This window comes from Ailuropoda melanoleuca, chromosome 18 (assembly GCF_002007445.2).
Source record: "Ailuropoda melanoleuca isolate Jingjing chromosome 18, ASM200744v2, whole genome shotgun sequence".
Taxonomy (NCBI): Eukaryota; Metazoa; Chordata; class Mammalia; order Carnivora; family Ursidae; genus Ailuropoda; species Ailuropoda melanoleuca.
The window spans coordinates 29,154,283-29,179,035 of NC_048235.1; the positions used below are offsets into that span (position 1 = coordinate 29,154,283).

General features: G+C 43.1%; 1 protein-coding gene across 1 annotated transcript in view; it reads right to left on the reverse strand.

Moving 5' to 3' along the window:
• CSGALNACT1 (chondroitin sulfate N-acetylgalactosaminyltransferase 1) overlaps nt 1-24,100 on the reverse strand; it is a 103,694-nt gene extending 79,594 nt beyond the window's left edge. The window contains exons 1-3 of the mRNA XM_034647774.1: nt 23,986-24,100; nt 21,339-21,449; nt 20,521-21,153 (exon numbers count right to left, since the gene is read on the reverse strand). Coding sequence (XP_034503665.1) covers nt 20,521-21,153; nt 21,339-21,449; nt 23,986-24,100 — 859 coding nt within the window. The remainder of the gene's footprint in view (nt 1-20,520; nt 21,154-21,338; nt 21,450-23,985) is intronic.
• Between the last annotated feature and the right edge of the window lie 653 nt (nt 24,101-24,753).

Genomic DNA, 24,753 nt, shown 5'->3' on the forward strand with positions numbered 1-24,753 from the left:
GATGAGAGATGGAAAAGCCAGGTTGCCTAAGCCAGGTGAATGGAGAGGGTGGTGTGAATCACAGTGGGACAAGGGTGTCCTTGGAAGAAAAGGAAGATGACTAAGTGAGAGGAACAGGATGATTACTAAAATAGGAATGGCAAATGCACAATTAAGTTAGCTTTCTACCTTAAAGACCCAAATCGAGAAACAGAGATAGGAAGGAATAAAAGTGTCATATTAAATCTTCACTGTCAAACATTTATTGACTAGACAGTGGTTATTTTTATATGTTTAAGACCTTAAATTCCTAGTCTCTCTCCCAGAGGAAAAATCAAGTCAACAAAAATTTACTCATCACTCTGCAGAGCCATTCTTTACTTAGGTCTCAAAGGAATCATTCTCTTTCATCCTGGGCAAGATCAATCTCTCTACATGCGCTGCTGTTCCTACACCCTCTGTGAATTCAGGTATTCATTCAACAAACATTTATCATGTGTGTACCAGGCACACTGTTTAGTGTTGGGGCTACAAAGTGATATGAGAGATGTTCCCTCACCTCAGTCTAGAGGGGGACCCAGAAAACTTAGCAATCACAGGACACAAATGCTGTGAAAGAAGAGCGTGTGGGGTCTGCACCATCAAGTGTCCTGTCTTGTATTTTTGCTGGCTCCCTTGACAATGACATCTTTCCCTACCCCTATTAAACACAATTGAATATCTCCAACTTTAAATTTAAAACAAAACAAAACAAAAACTCTTTCCATCTCTTTGCTGGAACCTTCTACTTAGGACGCCAAGCTGAGCTGCTATCTGTCCACTTGTGATGATTCATTTATACACATGTCCAGGGCCTACGAGTTCTAACCGAAGCCTCTGTCCACAACTTGAATGGCACAAACAGAAGTGGAATTCTGCTCCAAGCTCAGAAAATGACCAGTTGCCCCCGTGGACTCATTACCACATGGGCCAGCTGCCTTCACAGACCATCTGTTGTCTTGATGTCCCCAAACTATCTCTAACTTCTGGGATTCGAGGATAAGAGCCAACCCCATTCAGAAGCCGTTCCTGATCAATAGCCTTGCTCTTCCATCTGACTTTCCAGCTCCACTTGAAATAACGCGTGGAGCGCTACTGATTTAGGCGTTCTAAATATACAGCGCGTAACACAGACTGGCCTACAGATGGAAGGCCACGTACGAGAGCCTGCTGCAGCTCATGCTAGTTTTCACAAACTGCCTGCAAAACATATTTTTGGAAAAGAAGGGAAAAGGGAGAGACTGGCTTAAAAAAAAAGGCGCCATCGACCGTAGGGTCTTTCTGGAATAGGAGGAAGAAGGGGTGTTTTGTTCTCTTTCCTCTTGCCATTTAAAGTTCCCATTCCTCTCGCAGGAGCACTAAGAGGGTTTAAAAAAAAGAAGTTAGAGGGTAATATACGAGGCCAGGAGGACAGGGACTGGGACAGACAGCACCAGAGCTGCTCACCGTGGCAGAGGGAGCAGGTTTTGCCAAACCTGTCCGGGGACCACGACCACCCAGAGCCACCATCTGTCAGAGTGAACTGATGAGGGCGAATCTGCACCCACGGGAGCTTTCTCTGAGCCGTTCCCTCCAGCGTGGATACCTGGGATCGGTCGTGATGAACTCAGGGCACAAAGAAGCTGTGTTCGAATGTCCTCCGAGAAGCTGATAATCACCTGTCCTAAAACAACCCTCACCCCTGCAGGGCGGCTGCTTCCTCCAGTCTTGGTGTTGAGGGTAAAGACTGGGCCAGACCGAGAGAGTGACCTATAATTTTTCTTTTCTCTTTTTCATTCTCCAGTCGGACGAAGGAAGCAGGAAGGAAGTACACTAATACCACCACCCTGAATTCTGTGTCTGTTTCAACCACCAGATTTTGTCACTTTTAGGACGTCAAGCACTATCGTCTTCCTTAACGATGTCAACATGATTCAAGCATTGGTGTATCTTTTTGCAAAGTGTAAGACTAACAGATTTTCGAAGTAGAAAGTCTGGAAAACAGCATCACCTATCATTGTACCACTTAGGCACAAAACCGTAAATGCTTTGATATGGTATTTTTATCCTCTCAATCATTTTTTAAAAGACTTTATTTATTTGAGAGAGAGAGAAAGAGAGAGAGAGAACATGAGCAGGGGGAGGGGCGGAGGGAGAAGCAGGCTCCCCGCTGAGCAGGAGGTCCGATGCGGGGCTCGATCTCGGGACCCCAGATCATGACCTGAGCCAAAGGCAACCACTTAACTGACTGAGCCATCCAGGCACCCCTCAATCATTTTTCTTTACATAGATATATAGATAGATGTAACTTCGTAATTATCTTCACAATTAAAATTACAGTTTCTTCTCATGGCATAGGCTTTGCCCCATTTTACTGAATAAATGGTTTCTAGCTGCTGTGTGATATTCCACTACATAGATACTGCATGATTTCACTCATCTCCTGTTGTCAGACACTTGGCTTGTTTCTATTTTTTAACTATTACAAATACTTCTCTGATGAACATTCTTGATATGAATATTCAAGAGTATTTCTGAGAATAAGTGTTCAGAAATGAAAATACTTGGGAAAGGAATGAACATTTACAGGGTCTTGTAGAAATCACCTCATGCAATGGTTGTACCAATTTATACTTTCATTACTCTGTAAATGTTCATTTACCCCACCCTCACCACTGCCACATACTGTCATTTTTAAAATCATGGCAATTTGACATGCTACTTTTGTTTTCATTGTTATCTACATCTCACTTTTTCACGGGTAAACAGACACTTGTATCTCTTCCTTTGTGGTCTGTCCATATCTTTTGCCTCCTTTTCTTTCATGATGTTTGTCTGGACTTAAGTTTAAGCAAGAACTTGTGTCATGCTCATGTGTGTCTTTAATGAAATAAAGCAAGGTCTTTTTAGGCTCTTAGCATTTCATGTGTGTCTCTCTATCATCCAATAATCTACAAAGGGCAAGACTGATTCTGCATAAATTTGGTACATAATTGAAGGGTACTAAGACATACTTTTATATCCATACACTTCATATGAGGTCATATAGTGCTATTTTTCACGAATTCCAGTGCCATTTAGTCTGTGGGTAGAGGTTACAGAGATTAATGATTTCATTAAACATGGAAGGAAGGCCAAAGAACACTCTGTACTATTAATAAATTCTATTTACTTATTGATCATAAACATATTCATAATTCAAGGAAGTTCGGCCATGAACTTGAAAATGAATAGCGTGTTTAAACTACAATCTTATAGGAACATTGGTAAATAGTGAGAATCTTTTAGAAAATGTCTAAAAATGTATAGGATTTAAGAAACAGAATATTATCTACATGAGAACCATGAAGGCTCCTTTCCAGAGAAGCACACAGCCCTCATCCTGAGATCAACCAACATACCCTTGGGCTACGTCTGACATGCACTAGACATTTAATAAATGTTTGTTGAATAAATAATCATCCCAGGGTGGTAAACTCACTAGCCTCTTCAGGTTCCAGCACACTGCTCCTGATCTCGTGATTCAGCCTACATCTCCGGCCTGTTTCTTGGTGTGCAGTGGAACCCCAAACTTCTATCTGTGTCCAGCCCCTTGAATGCTGTGCCATGTACCTTGCTTGGGCCAGCCCGCCAACTAGGGCCAAGTGTTGCCTGTGTCGGGCCTGTGTCTGACTCGGTTTTGCCCTAAAGGCTTTCACGATAATGGCGCCTTCCACTTCGACGCCAGTTGGAGGCCCAGCTGGGTTCTGGTCTAGCCGTTCCATCCTGCCAATCGCCTCCTGGGCCTCCGTGCTGACAGGCACCCACCCCGCGATGGCATACACGCTTTCACTTAGTATACTTGAATGGTTAGCCTCAAACCAATGATAACATGTTTGGAAGACTACTGACAAATTGAAAATTCATTTTGAAGACAATCAGTTGACAGAAGTTTTTCGTATTTCTGCCTGTTGAATGAAACTTAGAGTAAAACTAAGGTTTGGGTCTTCCTTCTGTCAGCCTCTGCCCCACCTCCCCCACCCAGTGCCTGCCCATATTTGTGTCTTATGTGAGGATATAATTTAGCACTTACATATGTAAGAAAGAGATTGGACATCAATAAATACTATAGCTGCCTTAAATTTTTTTTTGAAAAAGCCATGGTAAAAATAAATACATTCATAGTAGCTTATTCATCAAACACTCTTGAGAAATGTCTATGGAAAAGCCTAGGACTCTATGGTTAAGCCTGAAGAATTGCCTTCTCCTGGGCGTCCTGAGCGAGCTGGAGCGTTCCTCCCACCCACCCATCCCCCACAGCAGCCCCAGTCCAGGAACTCTTGTCCCATCAGCTAATTTTAGAGCCTTCTCATTAGTCAACCAGCCTTCAGTGTTTTGTTTTGTTTTGTTTTTTTGAGGACACAGAAAGTGGTATATTTATTTTTATTTACTTATAAGTGGCTTTACTGAAATAGAGTTCACATGCCAAACAACGCGCCATGTAAAGTATCCAAGTCAACTTCTTTACTATATTCATAGAGCGGTGCAACCACCACCACAATCTAATTTTAGAGCATGTCATCTCCCTAAAACAGAAACCCTCTACCTCTTAGCAGCTGCTCCTCATCCCCACCCACCCAGAGTCCTAGGCAACCAATAATCTACTTTCCGTCTCTATAGATTTCCCTGCTCTGGACATTTCACATAAATAGGATTATACAATATGCCACCTTTTGCATCTGGATTCTTCCACTTAACATGTCTTCAAGGGACATCCATGTTGTAGCATGTATCAGGACTTCATTGCATTCTACGGAGAACGCTTTTCTATCATATGGATAGTCCTAATTTGTTTATCAACCATTCACTGATAGACATTTGGGTTGTTTCTACCATTTGGCTACTACGAACATTTGTGTACAACTTTTTGTGTGAATGTAAGCTCTCATTTCTCTTGGGTCTGTAACTAGGAATAGAATTGTTGTGTTTATAGTAACTCTATGTTTAACACTTTAAGGAACGACCAAACTATTTTCCAAACCTGCCTCTACTCTTAACCCACTCAAATATACCTTCCATCCTGCTATCATGACCCAGCCAAAAAATAAACGTACACACAATTAAAAAGTCAATAGTGCCATATGCCTTGTAGGGTAAACTAGAAACCCTCAGTGTACAAAAGCCTTGATAATTGTGGCCCTCCCTAATTCTTCAGGGTTGTCTTCTCGCCACGACTTCTCCTACCACCCAGACCTATTGTGCTTCTGCTTAACTCTCCAGCATTATCTGATTCCCTGAATCCACCAGCTTTACTTGTTTCTGTGTTTTGCCCGTGTTACTCCTGCTGCCTAAAATTCCTTCCTCCCTACAGCACATACACAGCCTTGGCCTGAACCAATTCTCACTCCTCTTTCAAAACCCTGTTTAAGGGTAGCCTTCTCTTTGATGCCTTCTGACATGCCAACCTAAGGCTAATTTCCTCCCCCCCCCCCCCCCCCCACNCACATACACAGCCTTGGCCTGAACCAATTCTCACTCCTCTTTCAAAACCCTGTTTAAGGGTAGCCTTCTCTTTGATGCCTTCTGACATGCCAACCTAAGGCTAATTTCCCCCCCCCCCCCCGTATCACTTGTTTAAGGTGTGACTCTGCTGTTATCATCTGTACACGTGGGTATCCTTTGCACGGGGCCCTGGGGCCTTTGAGGGGACACGAACTATGTGTGTAACTCTGTCTATCCACAGCACTGACAATGTCTCATGTGTAGGGCATAACAAATGAATGAAAAGACCACTGAATAGCCAAGTCTTTAAAAATCTCAAAGCATAAATCCACTGTCTCCCATTACCCATCTGTTCCTACATTTAACAAGCTATGAAGTTTTAAGTAGCGCTTAACCTAATTGCCTCCTCTTGCTCTTCAATTTCCTCTTGGCCCTGTTCTCTACCATCAGTATCTTCCCTACAAAAACCTTCAGATGAAGTCATCTCTCAGAACTGCATTTTCCATACCCATTGATAAACCCAATGGAACCCTCCAAGATTGGAAAGTTCTCTTCCTTCCCTTCATCTGTGTCATCAGTAAAAACGGGAGGCTGAGGGCAGAAGGAGAGTCAGGTAGGATTTAGGCAAACATTTCCATGATGGAGCCATTCTTCTTGGTGTTTACCTCTCTCCCACCTCAGCTCCTACAGGTCCTATAATGAGAGTACAATCATCTGGCAGAGTCTTAGCAGACCTTTCACTCTGAAGAAGCAGCAGCCCATATCTCTCTGTAGATACTGACTTCTGACCAGCAACCTCAATGGAAACAGATGGAGAAAGGAAAGACACTTCACAGACCCCGTCTCTTGCTTACAGTCAAAATAGTCTCATCGTTGCCATCCATATGCTCCCTTTTCCTGGCTAAATCAGAGAGATTCTGACTTTCAGTGCAGGAAAAACACTGGCTGTCACTGGCAGCAACATTCACAATGCAAAGGAAACACAGGGGGTAGTCCTCTATTTATAAATAGGTTATGCTCAAAGTGTTATTTGTAAGTCACTCAGAAGGCATAGAAACAATATGATCTGTTGTGGTGAAGTCCTCACACCAGCCCACAAAAATCTCTTTAACCCATTATGTGCCTGTGGTATAGCATTTATTGTGCCTTATAAATCAACCCGAGCACATAACTATGAATTCCATTCCCATTTATAACTTCAAAAGTTGGAACTCCAGCTCAGGCGGACAGGTGCAGGGATGGAAGGAAGCAGAGGTGAGTGCCTGGGATTAAGTCCCCAGAGGGAGGGGCATGACAGGGTTCAGAGGTAATGAATAGCCTCCTGGGGTTTTAAAGTCTTGGCTTATTTCCTAACTGAGGGTTTGTGTGCAGTGGTGATAAGGAGATGGGGCAGCTGGCATTGATACTTGAGTCACCAACGTGTCTCCAGGCCTGCAGGGGGAAGGGAAATGCAGGAAAAAGATGGATATTTGAGGTGGGAACAAGATGCTACCTTTTCCCTTCCCTCTACTACCCTTCTAACTCCCCAATCTGGTTGACATAGGACTGATATCAACACTGGCATGAGGATAATAGGGATCCTAGAAGGGGAAAGGAAGACATAGATGGAAAATAATAACTCCAAATTCTAGCAATGAAGAAGACAGGGATGGCTCAACACCACTAATTTGGGGATGTGTATTTGTAAATTATAAATTGTCACAATAAGAATAATTTTACTTCGTATGATAATATAACATTTGAGAAAAAAATCCAAGTGTCCAAAACTTAAACATTGAATTTCCAATAAAGAATAGAGTTATATGGGACGCCTGGGTGGCGCTGTCGTTAAGCGTCTGCCTTCGGCTCAGGGCGTGATCCCAGCGTTCTGGAATCGAGTCCCACATCAGGCTCCTCCCCCAGGAGCCTGCTTCTTTCTCTCCCACTCCCCCTGCTTGTGTTCCCTCTCTCGCTGGCTGTCTCTCTCTGTCAAATAAATAAATAAAATCTTTTTTTAAAAAAAGAATAGAGTTATAGTACAAGATAGGCTATTAATTAACAATGCCATTCCTTTGATTGTTGGCCACAGAAAATAGATCATGGAATTTGAGGTTTTCACTCAGAGTAAATCTTCTAAGAATAGACTTCCAGATTTGGGATGTTACCACAGCATCCTCACTCAGTAAAATCAATATAATTAAGTTCTTTTAAACTGTTGGATTGTGTATGATGGTTGAAACTAGATTTGAGAACCAATGATTGATTAGTAGAGAAATAGAAGTAGACAAAATAATCAACATGTTTTAAATTATTATTTTAAGAAGTGGTTTCTCACTTCTGCTTCTACTCCAGGATATAATGAGCTCATTGAAGAAGCATCTGTTACAATGAAAAAATAGCTGACTGATTTCAAATGCAAGATTCTTTTGACTTAGTGGAGAGCAAAGTTCACAGAACAAAGAGCTGGCCTAAAACCTAAGGAGAGGCAGGAGAGAGCACAGGTAGGGAAGAGACCTGAGCACTCACTTATTGGGAAAGGTGAAACTGGACACTGGTAAAAAGTAATTAACAGAGTGATGGAGGCTAAGAGCCAGCTGGCAAAAAAGGGAAGCCCCTAGGGTTCAAAAATTAGAGAACTCTGTACTCTCTTGCAGGCTCTTTCTCCAGGAATTTCATTAAGTACTCAAAGGAAAATCAGAAAGCCTTAAAGTGTTCATATGAAGCATAAACAAAGCCCAAAGTCAGTAGAAGGAAGGATATAATAAATATCAGAGTGGAAATAAGTGAAATAGAGACTAAAAAGCAATAGAAAAGATCAATGAAACTAAAAGCTGGTTATTTGTAATGATAAAATTAATAAACACCTAGCCAGACTCATCAAGATAAAAAGATAGAGGGCCCAAATAAATAAAGTCAGAAATGAAAGAAGAGGTTACAAATGAAAGCACAGAAATACAAAGGATCATAAGAGACTACTACCAACAAACTGAAATATGCCAACAAATTGAAAAACCTAGGTAAAAAGTGGATAAATTCCTAGAAACACACAACCTTCCAAAACTGAATCACAAAGAAATAGAAAATTGGAATAGACCAATAACAAGTAATGAAACTGAATCAGTAATTTAAAAACTCACCAAAAATACAAGTCCAGGACCAGATGGCTTCACAAACGGATTCTACCAAAATATAAAGAAGAATTAGTACCTATCCTTCTCAAATTATTCCAAAAAATTGAAGAGGAAGGAATGCTTCCAAACTCATTTTGTGATGCCAGCAATACTCTGATTCCAAAACCACACAAGAGCATCAGTTAAAAAAAAAGAAAGAAAGAAAGAAAAAAGAAAATTACAAGCCAATATCCCTGATGAGCATAGATGCAAAAATCTTCAACAAAATATTAGCAAATTAAATATATTAAAACACATTAAAGGGATCATACACCATGATCAAGTGAGATTTATCTGCAATTCAATCAACATGATATACCACGTTGAGAAAATGAAGGATAAAAAGTGATCATCGTTAATAGATGTAAAAAAAAATCTGACAAAATTCAATACCCACTTATGAAAAATAACTCTCAATAAAATGGGTATAAAAGGAACATACCTTAACATAATAAAGACCATATATGAAAACCCACAGCTAACATCATGCTCAATGGTAAAAAAATGGAAAGCTTTTCCTCTAAGACCAGGAACAAGAAAAGGAAAACCATTCTCACCACTTCTTTTCAACATCATATTGGAAGTCCTAGCCACAGCAATTAAGCAAAAAAATAAAGGAGAAGAAAGAAAGAAAGAAAGAAAAGAAAGAAAGAAAGAAAGAAAGAAAGAAAGAAAGAAAGAAAGAAGAAAGAAAGAAAGAAAGAAAGAAAGAAAGAAGAAAGAAAGGATAAGAAAGAAAGAAAGATTGATTAAAGGCATCCAAATTGGAAAGGAAGAAGTAAAACTGTCACTATTTGCAGGGGACAAGATTCTTCATATAGAAAATTCTAAAGACTCCACCAAAAAACTATTAGAACTAATAAAGAATTCAGTAAAGTCACAGGTTACAAAATCAACATAATCAGTTGCATTTCTAGACATTAATAAAGAGCTTTCATAAAGAGAAATTAAGAAAACAATCTCATTTACAAAGGCACCAAAAAGAATAAAATACTTAGGAATAAATTTAATCAAGGAGGTAAAAAAACCTGTACTCTGAAAACTAGAAGATACTGATGAAAGAAATTAAAGATGACACAAATAAATAGAAATATATTCCATGTTCATAGATTGGAAGAATTAATGTTGTTAAAATGTCCATACTACCCAAAGAAATCCATCAATTCAATGCAATCTCCATCAAAATACCAAGAGCATTTTTCACAGAACCAGAAAAAATAATCCTAAAATCTGAATGGATCCCAGAGGGGAAGGGGTGGGGGGATGGGCTAGTCTGGTGATGGGTATTAAGGAGGGCACGTATTGCATGGAACACTGGGTGTTATACACAAACAATGAATCATGGAACTTTACATCACTGTAGCAGTTCAATAAAGTCTCAAAGGATTCAAAAAATAATTAATTAATTAATTAATTTTTTAAAAAATCTGAATGGAACCATGAAAGACCCCAAATAGCCAAAGCAATCTTGAGAAAGAAGAACAAAGCTGAAAGTATCACACTTCAAACTATACAAACTATACTACAAATCTATAGTAATCAAAACAGCATGGTACTGGCACAAAAACAGACTTTAAATTAATGGAACACAATAGAGAACCCAGAAATAAACCTCACATATATGGCCAATTAATCTATGACAAAGGAGGCAAGAATATACAATGTGGAAAAGACAGTCTCTTCAATAAATGGTGTTGGGAAGACTGGACATCTATACCCAAAAGAATGAAACAGACCATTATCTTACACCCTGTACAAAAATAAATTCAAAACAGATTAAAGACTTGAATGTAAAACCTGAAACCATGAAACTCTTAGAAGAAAACATAGGCAGTAAACTCTTTGACATTAGTCTCAAGCAATGTTTTTTTTTGGACCAGTCTTCTCAGGTAAAGACAACAAAAGCTAAAATAAACAAATGTGACGATATCAAACGAAAAAGGTTTTGCACAGTGAAGGAAACCATCAACAAAATGAAAAGGCAACCTATTGAATGGGAGAGGATATTTGCAAATCACACATCCAATAAGAAGTAATAAGCAAAATATATAAATAACTCACACAACTTAACATCAAAACCCAAGAATGCTGATTAAACAATAGGCAGAGAACCTGAGAGATACTTTTCCAAAGAAGACATAATATAATAAATAGAATAAAATAAAATAAAGAAGACATACCAATGGCCAACAGACATGTGAAAAGATTTTCAATAGCACTCATCATCAGGGAAATGCAAATGCGATAGTGCCTCACATCTGTCAGACTGAAGATTATCAAAAAATAAATAAATAACAAGTGTTGGTGAGGATGAGGAGAAAAGGGAACGCTTGTACTCTGCTGAGAGGAACATAAAGGAGTGAAGCCACTATGGAAAACAGTATGGAGATGCCTCAAAAAATTAAAAACAGAACTGTCATACAATCCAGCAATTCTCCTTCTGAAGAAAATGAAATTACCAATCAAAGAGGTATATAAACCCCCATGTTCACAGCAGCATTATTTACAATAGCCGAGATATGGAAGCAACATAAGTGTCTATCAATAGATAAAGATAATATAGATGAAGATATCAATAGATGAAGGAAATGTGGCATATAAGTAGGTAGATATAAAGAATAAATCTTGCTATTTTTGACAATATGGATGGACCCAGAGGGTATTATGTTATGTAAAATGTCAGACAGAGAAAGAAAGATAAATATCATGTAATTTCACTTATAATGTGGAGTCTAAAAAACAAAACAAATAAACAAACAAAACAGAAATATTCACTGACACAGGAAACAAACCGTTAGCTCCCAGAGTGGAGAGGGGAGCAAAATAGATGAAGGGGATTAAGAGGTATAAACTTCCAGTTATAAAATGAATAAATCACAGGGATGTAACACACAGCATAGGTAATACAGTCAGTAATATTGTAATAACTTGTATGGTGACAGATGGGGATCATTTTGTAATATACACGCACCTGAAACTGAAAGGATATTGTATGTCAATTATACTCCAATTTTAAAAAAGAAAAAGAAAAAAAAATCTATGTGGTACAGGCCAGGGGAGAGGACAGCAGCCATGTGGGAGGGGGCAAGAAATTCCTCCTGTTTCAGTCTCTCCTGCCTTCTCTCCTTGGAACAAAAAGCTTAGGCAAAGAACATTCCCACCCTCAAGGAACTGGTGAAACTCACTGCAACTAGGGGAAGGGAGAAATAAAAAAGCCTATTCCTGCAGGTGGATCAGGAGAACATCCCAAGACCTAGTGACACAGTGCCTGTGTAAGACTGAGATGAAGTCAGAACACCAGGGACTTGCCCACCCTCCTGCAGGGCAAAGCCAACAAGCCTGAGTAACAAGTAACAGACGTGCCGGGAGGGACAGGAGAGAAGTGCCAGAAGACCTTCTCTGAGGTGACGAGGGAAGACCTAAATTGCAGGGCTGAGAAGAGGATGCTCAAGCAAAACAACTTCCACTCTAAACACAAGGTATCACAAAAGGAATCCGAAGGCTGTGGCGCTCTGACGGTAACCATAGCAACAACAAACCTCAAACCCAGCCCCACTGCTGACAAGATGAACTCCCCCCCCACACACACACACACTAAAGGCCTAGGAGAAGGAAAATGTGCCATCTCCAGGGATAAACACCACTTCAGTCTCTGTTAGCTACACAAGATGTCTGGTTTTCAACAAAAATTATGAGGCAGGAAAAAATCTGAGACACACAGCGATCATCAGAACCAGACCCGGATAGGACAGAGATGCTGGAATCATCCAACAAGGAATTTAAAATAGCTATGATCAATATGTTAAAGACTCTAGAGGAAAAAGTGGACAACATGGGCAATCAGGTAATTTCAGCAGGGAGACGGAAGCTATAAGAATCAAATGGAAATGCAGAAATTAAAAAATACAGTAATAGAGACAAAGAATGACTTGGATGGTGGGCTCATAAGTGACCCTCTCTCTGCTAAGGGAAGAATCAGTTAACTGGAGGTGGGTCACTAAAAGTTATCCAGACTGAAACACAAAGAGTAAAAAAGTGAAAACAAAGAAACAGAATATCCAAGAGCTGTGAGGCAATGTCAAGCAGTGTGACATGCACATAATTGGAATTCCAGAAGAAGAGAGAAGGAATGGAGCAAAGAAATATTTGAAGAACTACTGAATCAGAATTTCCCAAAATGAATGACAGACAGCAAACCACAGATCTAAGAAGCTCAGAGAATACCAAGCAGGAGAAATACAAAAACAAAATAAAACCTAGGAATAATTTAGCTAATGGTTCTGTACCAATGCCATCTTCCTCGTTTTGATAACTGCACCATGGTCATGTAAAATGTTGACATCGGGGGAAACTGGGTAAAGCGTGTATACAGAAACTCTGCTATTTTTGCAACTCTTCAGTAATTCTAAAATATTTCAAAATAAATAGGTTTTGAAAATGGCTTTATTCTTAGGTACTACATTGAGAATGTACTAGTAATGCCTAGGACAGAAAATGAAAATAACTTCTAAAGTACTCTCCACACTTACTTATTTCTCATTTCTCATTTGTGTTCTTGAGTTTGGAGTTTGTTTATTTAGCTTTTGTTTTGCTTTTATTTATTTATTTATTTAAAAAATTGGGGCAGCATAACTTCCCTTTTCTACTGAAGTATAGTAGACACACAAAGCTATGTTAGTTTCAGGTAGATTCCACAAGTCTACACACTATGTTGTGCTCACAAGTCCAGCTACCGTCTGTCACCACACATGCTATTACAATCCCGTTGACTATATTCCCTATGCTGTACCTTTCATTCCCATGACTTATGCATCCCATACCTGGAAGCCTGCCCCTCCCACTCCCCAGCCACCCCCCAACATCCCCTCTGGCAAGCACCAGTTTGTTCGAATTTGGAGTTTAAATCAGATTTGTGGTCTGTCCAAGGAACCCAAGTAGTATTTACAGTATTACTTGTATGGAAAATATGCTCTAATCCAAACACCTAATTTACGATGGAAATTTCAGAGCCGAGCAGATTTGTAAGGTGAGTATTGTGCATACCTAGGGTTTTATTTTTTTTTTAAAGATTTTATTTATTTATTTATTTGAGAGACGGAGAGAGAGATTGAGAGAATGAGCGGGAGGAGGAGCAGAGGGAGCAGCAGACCTTGCTGAGCAGGGCGCCATTGAAGGACTCGATTCTAGGACCCTGGGATCACACCCTGAGTAGAAGGCAGACACTTAACCAACTGAGCCACCCAGTCGCCCTGCATACCTAGGATTTTAAATACACTTTTAGTCAAAAAGGTTTAAAGCAATTTCTTTGATACATACTAACTGTGCAGCGTCTATGTCTAGAAGGGAGCTGGAAGCTGCGTGGGGCGTGGCTCCGGTGCTCTGGGAGTACAGGGCACACAAGCGGCGAAAAGAGTCAGGAGGCCAGGCTCCTGCTCTGCATACACGCAGGCGGACCTTGGTGGAGTCAGACTTTTAGGCTCCTGCAGCTGGCTCCCTAATGGGGAAGACTGTTCTGCAGGCTGCAACTATTGCTAGAAGTTACCAGTAAAGATGGGCTGAGTCTAAAGGAAGAGCTATAAAACCAGATGGAGAAAGCACCATACAGTATGTCATGTTGGGCGGAACGAGCAGGAAGTTCAGCTGGAAGAATGAGAACAGGTTTCAGAGAAGAACATCTTATGAATGTAGGACACTGGGCAGAGAGGTTGGGAGCCCGGGTCTTTCTGCTGAAGGAACAGGCACAGGGAAGGAGTGTCAGCGTAGGCACAAGAGAAAAAGGATGCGGTGGCAGGACAGGAGGGGCAGGAGGGAGCAGGAGGAAATGAAGTTGAAAAGCTAAGCTGGGATTAGACTGTGGAGTCCTCCAGGATTACCTAGGTCAGGCAGTATGTTTTGGAGACGATAATAAAAAGGTAAGGGGCTCCTGGGTGACTCATCAATTAAGTGTCTGACTCTTGATTTCACCTCAGGTCATAATCCTGGGGACCCAGGATCAAGTCCCGTGTCAGGCTCGCTGCTCTAGGGGGAGCCTGCAGGAGATTCTCACTCCCTCTCCCTCTGCACTTCCTCCTGCTCTTCCTCCCTCTCTCGAATAAATAATCTTAAAAAAAAAAGTAAACCCTGTCTTTTAAAGAACGGACAGGCATGCCAAACAGCTCCCCAACAGCTTTCAGCTAGCTGTTTTGAATTCAATATTCACTCCTCTTTCAAACCCTTTTCAATAAAGCTGTAATGATTCTGAGAAGAAATGCATGTCTGAGCAGTTTAAATAAGGCTTTTTGTGCTAACGGCTCCTAGACGCTGTCAGTTCCGCCCTCAGTTTGGTGAAGGATTTCTCTTTGGCAGCTTCTTCCTGTGTCTCCGTCTGCTTGTCTCCCCCAGGAGCTCGTGTTTTTCCTTCTCTTCCTATTAAAATTTCTTCACAATCTTACACAACTGACTACTGTAGGACCTCCCCCAAGGGTGTCTGCACATCTTGGATGTGTTTTAAAAAATTTGCCCACCTCATTCCGGGACCAGGGGAGCGTGTATTGGGTCAGAGACCATCAGAGGTGAGACACGGCACGGTGGGGAGCTGAGATCGAAAGCCCTGGATTCTTGGCACTGACATCCACCAGATGAGCAACCTTGGTGTGAGACAGAGGTAATGAGCATGTCTACCTGTCTGGTGGAGAGGGGATTAAATAAACCAGCGTGTATGAACCATCAGAGTTAGTGCCCAGTGCACGGACATAAGGACAGCTGGGCTAAGCCATGGCAGTCCCCGTCTCTGAGCACGGGGACCTCCAAGACATTGAATTGTTTGAGCACTTGGGAACCACTATAAGCAGAAGGAGGAGGAGGGCTATTTGGGACCCAAGAGCTGAGCTCGCTGCCTCCTGAGGACTGACCTAACTCCAGACCCAGATGCTCCCTGTTGAGCTAAACGCCTATGCCCAGCCCTCAGCGACCTTGTGAAGTCCGCTCCTAGTGACTCTCGGGTCCTGCATGCTGACTAGGCTGGTTTCCACGCTATCCTATACCCCAACCGTACTCTGGAGTCAGTTGGCTTTCTGATACCCCTCCCCTTGCTGCCTCATTCCCTCTCTGGTAACCCCTTCTCAGCTTAGAGACCAGCTCAGGTCCAGCCTCATCTGACATCTTCCCTGACTATCTGGTTTGCACCTAGCCACCAATTCTGAAGTCCACAACATGAAGAGTACCCCCCACTGAACCCTCATCACTCAGACTGGTGCATCCCCATGTACATAATCAGGTCTTTCAAGCCTGAGACCTAGATTTAGCCTCCTTTCCCAACCCCCAAAACAGCTGGGGACACTCTGCACAAATAACAGGGGTCCTATCCATCCGTGTTGATTATGCTTTGGTGCAGGACCTCACCCATGACTCTAACAGGGGATAAACTAGGGGTCTATAAACAATGCTTCCTTCCTGAATAAGCTAAGCAGGCCAAAGTCTGAGCAACAGCCCTGGCCACACATTCCTGTGAAGGGGCTCCTTGCCTGGGTCTCCCTCTCCTCCACCGCACACATCCTTCCACTTTGTGTGAGGCCCCTGTTCAGACCCTCTCTCCATTGAGCCTTTGCTGCCTGCTCCCACTAGAGCCAAGTCTGTCCAGACATCCCTCACTTTCACAGGTGCTCTTGTAGCCTGTTCTTGACAGGAAACAAGGCAGGAGAACAGTGACAACCTCAATTTTTGAAAAAATCTCCTGGGAACAGAACTGCCTTGCACAAGCACAATGAAAATACACCAAAAAGTCAGACTTGCCAGCTTCTGCAGTGTTGTGACAAAATACCTTGTACACATAGGATGTATGTCAAACACAGGTTCCATTTATCTCAGCACACCGAAGGTCGACAGAGCTGACCCTCCGCAAAGGCGCCGGACCACACAGCTCACCCCCTCATTCTGCCTCCCTCTTTCTTCACCTTTTCCTCCCATCCCCTCAGCCTTGGAATTGGGACTTGTTACCTAGTTTGTAGGGCTCTGTGCAAATGAAAACATAAGGTCCCCCGTTTCAAAATTATTAAGAATTTCAAAATATTCTACAACAGCAGAGCATTTATTCTAGCATGGGCCTCTTCCCCTTGCCGTGGTGGAGGGCTGGACGCCTGCCCACTGACCGAATCCCAGGCTAGACCACCTTCTCTCCCACCATCACCGCAGGGAGAATTCCCTCTTCAAAGTGTAGCCTCAAACCATTTATGTGCACTTAAGCCTTTTATCTCTGATTTCAGAATAAAAAGCATTTCTCCCTCCTTAAAGGACCTTAATGCACCAGCAAACAAAGGCAGAGATCTGAGGTAGGAAGTGGAATAGAAGGTGAGTGACAGAGGAACCCAATATCCCATAGGACTACTTAGAACTTAGAAGTGAGCCAACCAGGTCACTCCAGTGCACAGTGAGGTGAGAGACGGTCAGAAGGGCTGTCCTGAGCTCTAACGCCCTCACTGCCCTGGAGATGCTGGCTGAGATCCAAGGCCCAACTCAGGACCCAAAGTCCTCTGCTGTCCCGCCTGCCAGTACCTCTCCCCGCACCCTGAAACAGGTTAGACACACCCACTGTGCAGAATCTCCCTCCCACTCTCACCCCAACTCTCCCCTATTTCTGCACGAAGATCCCCAGAAATGGCCAGAAACGCATCCCAATGCCTGCCTTCCCTTTTCTACCCCCAGTCACAAAGCTGCTGTCAAAGAAGCATATGACCGAAATGCGTGCTGTGGAAAGAGCCTGCTTCCTGTCCTCACCGCCCCAACCACCTTGCTCTCTCAGTACCCAGGACGTGGAAATGGATTTGACTTGTCCAAAACAGCTTTAGCACAGGGGTCACAGGGTGTCCCTTAAAGGTTAGAGTGAGACACAAACAATGGAAGTCAAACACTCCATCTTCACTCCTTGCCTTAGCTTTCTTTCCCAGAAAGCACAAGGTGTTGGTCATCGAGCACAGAAGGCAAGGATTTACAACAGAAGAACTACTAAGGTTTTACAGCGACTTCGATGCCCCTGGCTTTAAATGCATCTCAGGGTGCCCGCAAAACCTTCACTTTCTTGTGGATCATGGCTTGGCTCCACCCCATCCCCAGACCCACTCTGCTAGTATGTGACCCACTCTGGCCACCACCAAGCTGCGGAAGCTGGAGGAGGGCAGGCAGAAGAGCAACTCTATGGAGACAGTAGACACAAATGCCTCGTGCAGGTTCATATTCTCAGACGCTTGGCTTGTGAAAGAGGAATGATTTGGAAAGCTACATTGTTTTATGGAACCATGTCAGATTTATGTCCAAGAGTTCTACTGAAAAATGGGAAAGCAAAGCCAGAAGTTATGCCACTTGGAGTTAAACAGGAGTCTGTATCTCCCATCCTGAAGGAACAGCTAAACTACAAACATAAAGATCTTCTGTTCACTTGAGGAGATACACATTTAGGCATCCTAAGGCACAGGATTTGATCACATTTTTCTACTTTAACTTCTTTTCCCAGATAGTTTTTAAAAAAAAAATCATGCTCTTATGTAAGAAGCCAATGCAAAAATCGATGCCAACAAAACTCCGAGGGAAGGGAAGAGGGAGGCACATGCTGTTCTCTCTGTTTTAGAGACAGAAAACAATTACATCAATTAGATAATACATCGCCATCAGTGTGGTGTTCTCCCTCTGCAAACTTCACACCACCCTAGGAAGTGGCCACAGTCAGTCCACACCTGGTAATCTACCTGAATTCCTCCTCTTATAGAGGAAGATCCCAAAGGGTTGGTGGCATGTCCTGGTCACCCAGCACAGTGGGTGGCAGAGTACCCTTCAGGGATGGTCGCTGGGAGAAGCTAAGAAGAAAAAAAGTTGAAGCCGTGCTTTGTGTTTTGCAGAGGGTTGGGGCGGGCAGGGCGTTGGAGGACATTAAATCAAGTCCCTAAGGACAGATGAGGAAACCAAGTCTCGATGGGGCTTAAGGGTCTTGGTCAAAGTCACACAGCTCCCCATGCTCATGTCATCATGCCATGTGCCTCACAGTCAGCTTTAAGATTTGCATAACTATTATCATCTGGAAGCATTCGTGTGCTCTTATTATTTCTTGAAACGCAAGGAATCCCCCCACTCGTTCTGGGTCGGCAACTCAGTTATCATCCTAGGAAAACAGCTGACTAGACTTTCACAAAATGTGGAAGCCATGTGTGGACGGATCTGCCTTCCGACAGAGGCTGGGCGCCACACACGGAAGCAACGCTGGGTAGCTGGGAGAATGGCATCTCTGACAGAGAGCCAGCCATATCTCAGAGAAAAGAAGCTCAGGCACCGAAGGCCGTGTCGCTGCTAAGCGAGAACTGCAGGCCTTGTGTATTAAGATACTGCACACAAAAGCAGCCAGAGGTTTCAAATACGAGCGCAGATGAAACATCACAAGGGCAAACAATCCAAATTGCAGGCATTGATTTGTAATCAAGTTCTTTTGAAATTGCTTTGTGCGTGGGAGTTCCCCTAGCATATCCAGGGCGAGCGGTAACCAGGATTTGGTTTTTAAGGATGTTTAATGGCTTTCCCCGGGGGTCAGCTAGAAAGATACTGTATGTGGGAAGGTTTCATAAACCGAAGCATGATAAAATGTGATGCCACAACATCATGATATTTCAAACTCTGACTGAGTGCTAACCACGTGCTTATACTTGCTAGCTGCCAAATGTGCTAGGCATCTTTAATACCTCATATAAATGAGGAACAAGAAAAAAAAAATCCTGACAACCAAAAGCTTGATCTTGTAAAAGACTTCTTTACCTGGCTTGATGTATATGAAAAATAATTCTCTACCAAAATTGCATGGATATATGGTTCACATATAAAGTGGAAAAAATCGGAAGATGGGGAAGTGTCCAAAGAGAAGAGGCGTAGATAGCAGCAAGAGGCTTTCTGATATGACTAGAGTCCATCTTGCCTGTAGGCTGATGAGAGGGCGGTTATATAACTGAAGTTGGGAGTAGGGTGACGTGGACGCAGCCACATGGCTGGGAAGTTGAAAGAGATTCTCTCTAGAAACAGGGGGAAGAGCTGGCTGCCCTTGAAAGTTATTTCCTCTCCCCAATTATTAGTTGATCTTTGCCCCAGTAACAAGGGAAAAGTTGGTAAGAAGATACTAATGAATCTTCCAAGAAACAAGACAAGGCTGCTTTCTTCTAAAATTAGACAAAATACAAACTAATAGTAGGTTGTTCTGTGCCCACAAAAAAAGCTGAGCCGTTCATCTCATGAATGTTCATGCACCCTGATGGTCTGTACAATAAAACCTAGTGGTTAAGGCTGTGGACTCCGGAATCAGACTTCCCAAGTTGAAATCCTGGCTCTGTCACTTGTTAACTGAGCTCCCTTAGGTCATTTACTTAATTAACCTGAACCTCAGTTTTCTCATCCTCCTAACAGGGTCATTAAGGAGAAAAAGTGAACCAGTAAGTATAAAGTTCCTTGAAGAGTGTCTGGCAAGTGGTAAGCGCTGTAGACCACATGTTTGCAATCACTCTCCTGTTCGTGGGTGGATGGATCTCCAGGAGAAGGGCCCAGGGAAGAGATCCATTCAAACTGCCTACCAACCTCGATTTGAGTTTCAATGTTTCTTGTTTATGTTTTGCTTTCTTTCTTTTTTTAATGAAAGCAAGAACTTCTGCCTTCTGCCAGGGAGCGATGAACCTGTCCCCTCAAGAAGTGCGATTTTCATGAGAAAGTAAGTAGAACGGGTATTTCTGAGACATAAAAGTCCATGCTATAGACCCTTGCTGCCACTCACATAACCTTTCCACCAGCCATGCCCAAAGCCAGCGGCCAGCCTGTTACAGCTGTGACCTGCCTGGGTGCCTGGACCCAGGTGCCTTTTCTTCCACTCTCCACCCCAATTCACAAACTTGCCAACCTTCGATGAAGTCCGAGGCCGAGTACGGGCGCTGATTGGGGCTGCCCTCCACAGGGCTGTTCAGGGTCTCCAAGGCCGACTCGACAGCTTCCACCAACTCATCCCGCTTGTCCTTCCTCACGGGTTTCTCCTCCGGGTGGCGGGTCAGGCCGGTCTCCAGCTGGTACACCTTCTGCAGCGTGAAACTATCGAAAGGCACCGCGGCGTACTCCGTGGCCAGCTTGACGCCGGCGTGCACCTCCGCCTTGTCCACCTGCGAGCGCAGGAAGGCCAGCAGGTCCGCCTGGGTCTTCTCGGGGGGCCCCTGCTCCAGGCCCAGGCCCGCGGCGGCGCTGGCGGGAGACTGCGCGCTCCTGAGCCACTCGCCCCTCTGCCGCAGCTCGTCCTTGAGCTGCGCGATCTGCCTCTGGAGACTGCTGACGTAGTTGCGGTGCTGCTCTTCCCACTCCTGCAGCGCCGCCTGGTACCCCTCCTTGCCCGTGGGGCCGCTGGCCCTGGGCAGCCCCAGCTGCTCCTCGTCCCCCTTCGGAGTGCAGGCCAGCATGTGGAGCACGGAGACGGCACAGCACAGGAGCACGAGCAAAACCACCACCCGAGAGACCCACGCGAGCAGCCCCCGGCGAAGCATCGTCACTCAGCAATCAGCCATGCGTGCGCGCCCGGCCACATTCCAGAAGGCCAGGGCCCCGCGGGAGGGCTTCCCTGGACTAGACCGCGGGGAGCACGTGTCGGGGGCCCCCCAAGCTGCTTTCATCCATCTCCTTCTACAGTGTGTCTGGTCTCTTGACGTCGACCACCGCCTGGAGCAGTTTTCCTACTTGGAAAGGACGATCTTCTAGGCAGGAGCAACTGGTTGGGTGAAGCCTCCCAGCGTCCACATTCATTCCCATCGTAGCCTTCCGGGTGAGCAGCAGACCACAGGAGGGGACCTGGGAAGAGACCACACGGCCACAACACTTAATCAAGGCAGTAACACCCTTATGTTCACCGTGGCAACCAATATTCAATAGGCGTCCCAGGAGGCTGACGGAAAATGCTTATGACGGGGCATTAAATACTGTTACACGTTTCTAAATCATGTGCATGTGCAGAGCCGTGCACATAACTAACAAAGGGCGCAGGAAAAAGATTCAAAGGAAATACAGCAAAATGTGAATTCCCTCTGGGTGAAAGCATTAATTGTGATTTTCCTGCTTCTCTACATTTTTCCCTAGCTTATACGTTTTCCACAACGGCATGTATTATTTTGATGGTTAGAAGAGAAAAAGCAAAACTTTAATGAAACTGAAGGGGCAGGCAGGGACTTCTCCAGCCAGGGCCTGCCTAGCAGCGATGGATGCAAAAGGTGAGGCCTACCTGCGCTCACCTGTGTGCACTCACGCAGGGCAGGGCTGAGGGCTGACTCAAAATGGTCTTCAAACTTTCTGATGAGGAGATGGGGAAGCCCCTGGAGCTTTAAATATGCAAATAAAAAATGTGGATGATAACATAATAAGACAGAGCCCAGGGACAGTTCTTGCTGCTAACTCCCCAATTCTGCTTGCAGACCATGGATGATGAGTTTACTGCAGAAAAGGGATGGGGTTGGGAGAACAGAGACCAGAAATACTGGTCTTGTCAGGACTCAAATCTCAGGCATGTCTCTGCTCCAGCCTCTAGCAGGAATTCTGTATCCTGACTGATCCTCAGGAATACCCAGACAGATCGCAGAGCCTTTCATTCAAATACATGCTGTGCACCTCAACTCCAAACCCCTCATAGCACATGAGAAGCCACCCTAACCTGCCTTCTTGGTTTGCCCCAGGCTCCCTTCCTTCCTCCTCCACCCATTACGGACACCTCAGAGCACACATTTTCAGTGTTCTCCCTTCCCCCTCAATCCCTTCTCCTCGTCTTCCCTGACCCTTCTGAGCCAGAAAACAGAAAGAAACAATGATAAATGGAAAATAGAGCAAATATAATTTCTTGCTTAGGGAGATTTTTTATAAAATCTTCCTAGGTGCATCTTTTTATATAACTTCTCTTAAATGCAAGCTCCTTGAGGGTACCATGTCCCGACCATTTTATAAAAATTTGACATTTTAAATAATTCCCACAATAACTAATTTATTCTTTACAGAGTCGTCATCCAACCCAGAAGATCCAGATTCTGGGTCAATAATCTTACTGGTGGTCTGTCCCATTGACTGACTGGAAGAAGGACTCCTGTCAATTAGCAACTTCAGGACCCCTGGGAGAAGAGAGAGGTGCTCCTTCTAGCATTCTCTCTATGCTGAAAATATAGTCAACAATAATGGCTCATTGACTTTATCTGACATGCACCTGCTATGTCTTACACACACACACACACACACACACACACACACACACATCCTCTTCTATTACCCTGGTGATGTACCTCTTACAGATACCATTATATTACCAAAACAGTTTATTTCTCAATTTTCCTTAAAAATTCAATTCCAATATTCCCGTTGGCCCAAGGAGTCTCTCTGCTATAATTTAGAACAATACACAGTTATTAGTGCTAAGTTTAAAGTGCATGTTTAGCTCTGGAAGCCTGTTCTGTCTGATGAAAATCTTGGGATTTGTATAATTACTATAATTCTGTGATTAAAAACATCTCAGCTTTGGTATTCAGGCACCTTGCTGTTTTAATGAGATCTCTCAGATGAACTCATTATATCCAAGTATTAAATTACCAGTGAAAACATGTTATCACGTTATTCTACCATTTTAAAGACTTTCACTTTAAATGGGTTGTCATTAAAGACAAAATAAACAAATCAAAAAACAAAAATGGAACATTCAACATTACTTATTGTGCCACAGAAACAGAGGCCACGATCTAACAGATTTTTTTTAATGGAATAATTGTTACATTTGCATAATAAATTGAAATCATGTTGTTTAATGAAGCAATATATTAAAGCTATGGATGGCTAAAGAAATTTAAAACTGTACAGTAATTACTTTGTTTTGTTCCATAAGTCTCTTCAACATCTAGTCTGGCTAGTTCACTAGTATAAATTTCAAAGTTACTTGATATTCCATTCTTCGGGATGTAAAAGGAAAAAAACAGATCTTAGGGAGAAATGACTCTTTACAATAAATAAGAAAAAGCCATAGGGGTGCCTGGCTGGCTCAGTCGGTAAGCGTCTGCCTTCAGCTCGGGTCATGATCCCAGCGTTCTGGGAGCCCCTGCTCAGCGGGAAGCCTGCTTCTTCCTCTCCCACTCCCCTTGCTTGTGTTCCCTCTCTCGCTGCCTCTCTCTCTGTAAAATAAATAAATAAAATCTTAAAAAAAAATTATGGCCAAAGAAGCAGTGATGGATTTCTCCTTTTAAATGTCAGGAGCAGATTATATGCATTAGAAACAAAGTGCTACATTCTGTCACAGAATGTCTTCTGACTATCCTAGCAATGTAATCTGTAATCAAAACAGAAACAACTGGCTAAACTGTACAGGCTACACAGTATCTGCTTCCTCTAGTCAGGAGGCTGATCCTTCGGCTTCTTGCTTCTGCGGAGACGTTAGGGTTTCCATTTGGCAGCACAGAACATGCTTCTTTAGAGCACATGTTGACCGGCTCTTCCACATACAGGAAAGAACACCTCAATGAGATGTAACCAGACCAAACATCGAACAAAACCTATAGGTAAACCAGACCAAATGCAGGGCTAAAAGAAACCGTGCAAACTCTTCCTATAGCTACAGAGGTGCTGGGAGAAGTAGGAGTTAACATTTATCATGTGTTTACAGACTTACAGATGGAAAGCACCATGTAATTACCGAGGACTACTACAAGTTAGAGGTGACAGTGAAAATATAGCTTCACGTGATCACAGCAGCATAGTGCTACTATTTTAAAAACTTAGAAAATGCACCCAGATTTTAGACTAGTTCAGTCTTTGGGGGTGGTTGGGAACAGAGGAGTGGGGAGCAAGCTGGAGCCCTGTCAATAACTAATTTTAGAACCTTTGGAAAAAGAGAGAGGCATATTCCTACTTTTTAATTATAGAAAATCCTCGTGTTCATCATATTTCTTACCACTTATGATTTAATTTTAAATTTTTTTTAAGATTTTATTTTCTTAAGTAATCTCTACACCCAACATGGGCTCAAGCTCACACCCCAACATCAAGAGTCACGTGCTATACCCACTGAACCAACCAAGTGCCCCTCTTGCCACTTACATTTCTAAATGTCCATCCTTATGAATTGCTTTCCTCA